At 40.6% G+C, this 6,933-nt stretch overlaps 1 protein-coding gene across 5 annotated transcripts in view; it reads right to left on the reverse strand.

The window, feature by feature from the left end:
* Positions 1–6,933, reverse strand: part of MCM10 (minichromosome maintenance 10 replication initiation factor) — a 41,703-nt gene that overhangs the window by 24,241 nt on the left and 10,529 nt on the right. For all 5 annotated transcript variants that reach the window (XM_044423401.1, XM_044423400.1, XM_044423402.1 and 2 more), the window contains 5 exons: positions 6,300–6,404; positions 5,044–5,175; positions 4,609–4,780; positions 3,093–3,258; positions 608–775 (listed from right to left, as the gene is read on the reverse strand). In XM_044423401.1, coding sequence (XP_044279336.1) covers positions 608–775; positions 3,093–3,258; positions 4,609–4,780; positions 5,044–5,175; positions 6,300–6,404 — 743 coding nt within the window. The remainder of the gene's footprint in view (positions 1–607; positions 776–3,092; positions 3,259–4,608; positions 4,781–5,043; positions 5,176–6,299; positions 6,405–6,933) is intronic.

The raw sequence follows: 6,933 nt of genomic DNA on the forward strand, positions 1-6,933 counted from the left end.
AGCATTTTAGATCGTTGGTGATCTGTCTTGGGCTGACAAGCCTTGAAGCTCCAAACAGGAAGTCAGGGAAGGCTGCTCCCTTTCCTAATCCATTGCATTAATAACATAGCTCTGAGGAAACTATATCAGATGTTACCTCAAACTTCATGACAACATACTCTGGGTGGATAAAGTTATGTCTGTGTCTCTGAGTGTAACACAGTGAGGTATACTTGGGGTCCAGTATTGGATTTATGGTGCTAAGCTCTGTGGTTTTACAGTCAGGTCCCTAAGCAGATACGCAAATTGTTCCCCAGTCACCCTCAGCTAAAGCAGAACATTGTTTTCTTCAACCCTGCAGACAGGATTGGGTTACCACAAGGAGAGGGAAGCTCCTGCTACTTTATTTTAAGGCTGACTCCTAGGTAAAGGCAGGCATCTTGTGCGACAGAATTTAGGACAGCTGCAAAAGACAGCAAAGAAAAGAAAGCATTTCCTCATCCTTTCCCCAGTAGCCAAGCCTACTCAAAAGACACATTATAGAAAATGTGAGAAAAGGGTTCCTGATGCAGAAATCAAGAGATTTCTGTCCAACCTGTGCACTGCCTCCACCAGAACTCATACCTACCTCATCGGATCCTTCTTTGGGTTTCATGAGATTAGCATTGAGTAGCCCTATGACCACGCCTTGGTCTATCTTCCAGTGCTCTTTGTGAACGTTGCCAAAGAGAAACAAGGAGACGTATCTGTTGAAGTTCCGGAGGTCATTCAACTGCCAGATGCTAAAGGTTTTACCCTGGAAGAGATGTTAAGGTTGTAAAAATAAAAATGTCACTATCTTTTCAGTACCAGATGAAGATGTTTTATTCTCTCAATCCTTTTAAATCTTTTAGTCACTTTTAACACAGCTACATTTGCAGCTTCACCATTGTTTGGAATGATTTATTACAGTGTATTTTATTGTTGTTATTTTTAGGGTTGTAAACTGCCCCAAGAACTTTACAGTGGAAGACGCAGTGCACCAATTTTATGCAATAAATATAAAACCATGGTATTTATAAGATTTATATACTGCTCAACTGGCGAATGCCCTCACAGCAGTTTGCAATCATAAAACCAAACAGCAACGAGAAGGAACATATTAATAAACCTTAAACCTTAAAAACATTTGTAAAATATTCAAAGCAGTAAGGAAGCAGCAGTAAAATTAATAATCAAGCAACAGATTAAAGTTTAAATGCATGCTTAAAGTGGAAGGTCTTGTTGTGGCAATGTGGAGTTGTCAAGTTGTTATATTTGATTTTGATTGGTTTTATTAGTAAACTGCCCAGAAAGCCCCACAGGCTATGGGGCAGCGTAAAAATGTAATGAATAAATCAAGGAAAATTTCCCTGGGAAGGGCATTCCACAAAATACGGGCAGGGGGACTAAAGAGAAGACTCTTTTCATGGTAGCCACTCATCACATCATTGTAGGTGGTGGTAGACAGAAAAGATTCTTTGCAAATGATCAGCAGATCTCAACAACTGGTCAAGAACATACAGAAGAAGGTGCTCCTTCAGCAACCCAATGGAGAGTGGCTTCCTAAGGCAATCTAAGGATCTCATGGCTAAGGGGAGATATGAACCAGAGACTTCCTGGCAATCAACTTAAACTTCAGCCCATATGCAATGCATGGGCTGGCCCAAAACATTCACCTGCATGAGATAACGGAGAAAATAGTTCCCCTCCCTATTTCATATACAGAAGTTGGCGGGACAGGCGACTCAATCTTATTTCAGCACTGATGATAGGACCATATTCACCACCGCACCTCAGGCAGTAGGCTAGCTTAGGGAGTTGCAGACAGGCTGCGGAGAGGGCAGCTCTGTCCTCCAACAGAGGCGAAGAGCTGGCTGGCTGCCACCACTGCTGCCCAGCATCTGCTGGTGGAGGTGACCACCTCACTCTGCCTGAAGTTGGGCCCAGCACCATACTATGCCAACTCCTCCTCCTCAGAAAATGCTTCTGCCCTGATGAGTGAAAATTAGCTTCAGAAGGTGAGGTGAAATGCTATTTTGTGCAATTAAGCTAACAAAATTCTAGCAGAGAATTGCTTTTCCTTAATGGCAAGGGAAATAGCTAGTTAAAGATCAGAAACATTTTTCTCCATGAAATCCCTCTCCTCCTTCTATAATGCTGTTTACAAAAGAGCTCTGGAAACCCATATTTCATGATGTTTATATATTATAACCAATCAGGCATTTAAATAAGAACAATTGGAGCCATAATTCCAGAGAGGATATATTTATTTATTTTATATATTTATTAAAACATTTATATGCCGCCCCATTTGCCGAAGCCTCGGGGCGGCGCACAAATTTATGACCGCTATGGAATTACCCAGGTACTTTAAACAACAATAAAGGTGTATATCACTGCATTACAAGCAGTTCCTGGGTTCCAGTCCTGAGAAAACGGGAATTCATCTTGAAGTTGAATCTGTATGTAAATTGGACCATGTCTAGTCAGCCCTCCATATTTGCTAGGGTTAGGGGCACAGGGTCCCCATGAAAATGGAAAAACCATGAATATCTCTAGCCCTCCCTCCCCAACTCACCAGTGCCTGCTCTTTGTAAGAACGAAATGCTGGAGAGATTTTCCTCACTGGATAGATGGGGCAGGAAGACCTGGTTTGGAGGCCACCCGTCTCCCGCTTTTGCTTCCTTTCTCTACACTGATGATGATTTTATGCCATACTTTTTAAAAATTAGTAAGAAATGTGTTTGCAAGCACAGGCTGTTCATAACTCAGGGACTGCCTGTATTATGACTTCTGCTAGGATGGAAAAGAGAGAAAAAGCCTTTCAGATATGCATTCTGCACTGCATACCTGCCCTCTGACAGGTGCCTGTCTACTGTAGTAGGAGCCCCAAACAAAACCTAGAAAGAAACTAATCACACCGTGGCCAAATTTCTGGTGCTGAGGATGACAGTTCCACAAGTGCTGCCTTTCACAGCACCACTACTTCAATATGAGGTGGGGCAAACCACAATAGAAGCATAATAGAATTACTCATACATTAGTCAAAGTGCCATGCTGGAGAAGAGCAAGAAAATGATAAAACTATTTACATTATTAGAGCTCTGAGGAGTGACTTTTCTTATTATGACACCAAATGTTACCCAGTCCATTTCCTCAAGATTGACAGAAGGAAGCTTATCTTGTAACTGAGAAAGTCTAATAAGTGTCCGGCCTGCCATTTTCCTTTCCATGTCAACTGAGGAGACACGGGGTTTTCTAAAAGGAAAAGAAAAAGGAAGCTGTTAGAAAGTCAACTTTTCACTAAATCTTTGAGTTTAAAGTCAATCAAATGCCCTTCATTTACTGAAGAGGATTTTGACTGAATCATTATAAACTAGTCACTGAAAACATTTCCAGTGAAGTGAGGAGTTTCAAAAATCTAGAAAAAAAATTCAGAATGTTGATGCAGAACTCATCTTGTTTAAATCCCTTGTTTAAAAAGCAGCAGAAAAAAGCAAGTTTCTAGCCCTTTAGATGAAAAGTACATTTGAAAGAATGTAGACAATGACAGTTTCCTTGATTAAAAGTCACAGCCTATTTAAGCCAATCTATGCCATTTTGCTCATACAAACTTGGTCATTTCAAAATTTTAAAATGTATTTTTTTTTCAAATCCCACTTGGCACACACAATAGCCCATGAAGACTTATTTAAGGCATGCTGGGTTGTGGTGCATGCTAATTAAGATCTGAATATTCATACTGTAAGAATCTGGATAGCAGGGGTTGTGGGAGGATTAAACAACCCTTGCATAACCATAGCATAGGCTGTCTGCATGTATCACAGCCCATTGTGGTTTAAATAAAATGATGGTAGGCCATTTGAGCACCTAAGTCAGCCTGATGCCTTGAATAATCTTAGAAGCAACTTTTCCAAATCCTGAAGGCAATGTCCTACAAAGCCTCTTACCCCATCCCATAGTTATCAGATCTGGAGTAAAATTATGCAACCAACTTGCATTATTTGTGTGGACTAGAAAATTCAGTTTTCCTAGTTCTTTTCCAGAATGTACCTTATTGTCAGCAAGGTACATCCCCAGCACTATTGTTTGGCCACATCCAATACTAACATCCAAAGCACTAACTGGATTGGGGCCAGGTTATCTGAAGGACTGCCTCTTCCTTTATGCACCTACCTGGACCCTCAGGTCATCTTTGGGGGTCCTTCTTCAGGAGCCCCTTCCAAAGGAAGTGGGTGGGTTACTACCAGGAGGAGATCCTTTTTAGTTGTGGCATCCCAGTTCTGAAAGGAACTATCCAAAGAGGTGCACCTGATGCTTACTTTATATTCTTTTCAGTGCCAGGTGAAGACCTTTTTATTTTTCCAGTATTTTAATAGTTCAACTTCTAAACTATGTTTTTATATATTCCATTTTATTCTGTAGTGCTGCTATACTTCTATGCTGAATTACAGTAATTGGCATTGCTAGTATGGTTTTGTTCTTTTAAATTAATTTGTGTATGCATTTTTTAAACTTTTGTTTAACTTCTGTTAACTGCCCAGGGAGCTTTGGCTATAAAAATGAAATAAATAACATTCAACAAATTTTTCACAACAATTTGCTAACCTTAATCTTAGCCCAGAGTAGACTTCCAGGAAGACTTCATGATTATTTACCCCAGAACTCTTTAGCACTTGAGATTTCTGACTGGTGGCCACACCAGATCTGTTCCCGGTAACAGATTTAAGAGGCTGAGGCACTAAACCTGGAGGTGGCTTTGAAGCATGGCTTTTAATCCCTAAGAAGAGGAAAAAGAATGTGCTCATGAAATGTTAATAAAGAAGGTATGTACAGAACAGGCGTGCAGAACCTCAGGCCAGGTTCCCAAATTGGTCCTCTGGACTTATTTAAATTGCCAAGCTCCCTTCCCCTAGTCCCAACGCCCCCTTTTCTAAATTGCTTGGTGATTTCCCAGGTTTCGTGCAGTTTAAATAAGCAGGCAAAAATTCAGCTCCTACCAAACTTCAAACTGAGTTTGATGGCAATGATTAAGTAGTATACCTGAAGGTTTTGGCTTCTGGCACTGGCTTTTAGAGGGCAGCAAAGCAGGGCTGTTCAGTTGGGCTGAGAAAAATGTTGATTCTTGAAGTTTTGGAGACTTAAATTCTTTTAAGCAGGCAGCAGAGGATTTACCTGATCAATAAATCAAAGAATATTTAAAAGACTTAGGGCACACTACTATGCATGCTTAGGCAGAAAAACCCCTACAACTTCCATGCTGGCTGGGGAATGCTGGCAGGTGTAGGACTTTATTCCGTTTAAACATGCATTGGTTTATGCCCTTAACAGTGCAAACCCATTCATGTTTACATGCTTAGCAAGCATGTAAGATTGCAGCCTTTGTGGTTTAACTACTTGATAATAAATGAGGAAGACATGAAGATAATAAATGAGGAAGAGTGTTTGCAACTTAATTTAGATACAGTTTCATGTTCCCTGCATTTAGGCTAAAAGAGAGGCAAACTGAGCATCTTAAACACAATATATTAAACTTAACAGCAATACAGTAACAGTGAACTCAATTCCCTTTATGAAACAAGAAAAAAAGCACCACCTACAAAGAAGGAAGTATTAGCAATCTCAGGGGAGCTGCAAGGTATTTGTTTGTTCGTTCATACATGTATTAATATTTATAGGCCACCTATAGCTGCCGAGGCCTTCCTAGGCAGCTTACAAATTATAAACATATTAAATGCATTAAAAACCTATTAAAACATTTATAAAAGCAATATACAAAGGGCCACAGCATTCAGGGTTAAGCGTTAAAAATTTCTTAAAAAGCAGTATCATCATTTTTCAGCAATATCATCTTCATCATCATCACCACCATCAACTATACTACCTCATAGCTGAAGCTCTTTGGGCAGTTTATAAGAACACATAAAACATGCACATCATTAAAAACATTTTGAGGAAGAAAAGCACACACTTTCAATTTGTCTATTAATTGCTGAATTTTGGACTAGCAACATTCCAAATTTAACATTTATAGCTGATATGAAAATACAGCAGGCCTTCGTAATATGCCCAGAAAATCATCACCAAATCTCAATTATCTTCATGATGTGTCAAGTTGCACATCTTGCTCGGGATTTCAATGAAAATTCACAGCATCAAGTAGCAGAAGGATACAATAATCAGACCGGCGCACCCCCCCCTCACACCCTTTGCAGACTTTGGTAACTGTTTGCCAGCATAAGACAGCTGTGAACGCAAGTTTGGATTCTGAACAGTTAAAAGGCAAATTGCCTAATTACCAGATGTTTTCTTGCTAGGAACAGTATTAACTGGCTGTCCTATTGCTGTCATCTGTAACTGTTCCTGCAGTTTCTTCATCTGCTCTTGCAATTTTCTCAATTCATCTAGGAGAGAAAAAAAGAATAAATTAGAATACTCTGATTAAACAAAGGCTTAGGTAACTACAGTGGTACCTCGGCTCACAAACGCCTTGGTTCACGAACAAATCGGGTCACGAACAAAAATTTCAGAAAAATTTTCACTTGGGTCACGAACACCACTTTGGGTGGCGATCAGGATCGCAGTCATCTCCCCACCCCCAGTGCACCTTTTGCACCCATCTCTCCCTCCCCAGTGCACCCATGATCACGCCCGTCTCTCCCCCCAATGCACTGGGATGATGGGCGCCTGCAGCGATGACAGACATGATCTTGGTCATGCTGGGGGGGCAGGGAGATGGCCGTGCTTGTGCTTGGGGTGGTGGGGAGGGGGGAGATGGCTGTGATCTTTGTTGTTCTTTGTCACTTTGCTTCACATTTTTCTGATTTAAAAGATGGTTACAGAACGGATTAACCTTATTTACATTGAACCTTATGGGGAAATTTAACTTGGCTCACGACCAATTTGGGTCCTGGAACGGATTAAGTTCGTGAG

This window comes from Varanus komodoensis, unplaced genomic scaffold (genome assembly GCF_004798865.1).
Source record: "Varanus komodoensis strain SLA01 unplaced genomic scaffold, ASM479886v1 scaffold13_3, whole genome shotgun sequence".
NCBI classification, from domain to species: Eukaryota; Metazoa; Chordata; class Lepidosauria; order Squamata; family Varanidae; genus Varanus; species Varanus komodoensis.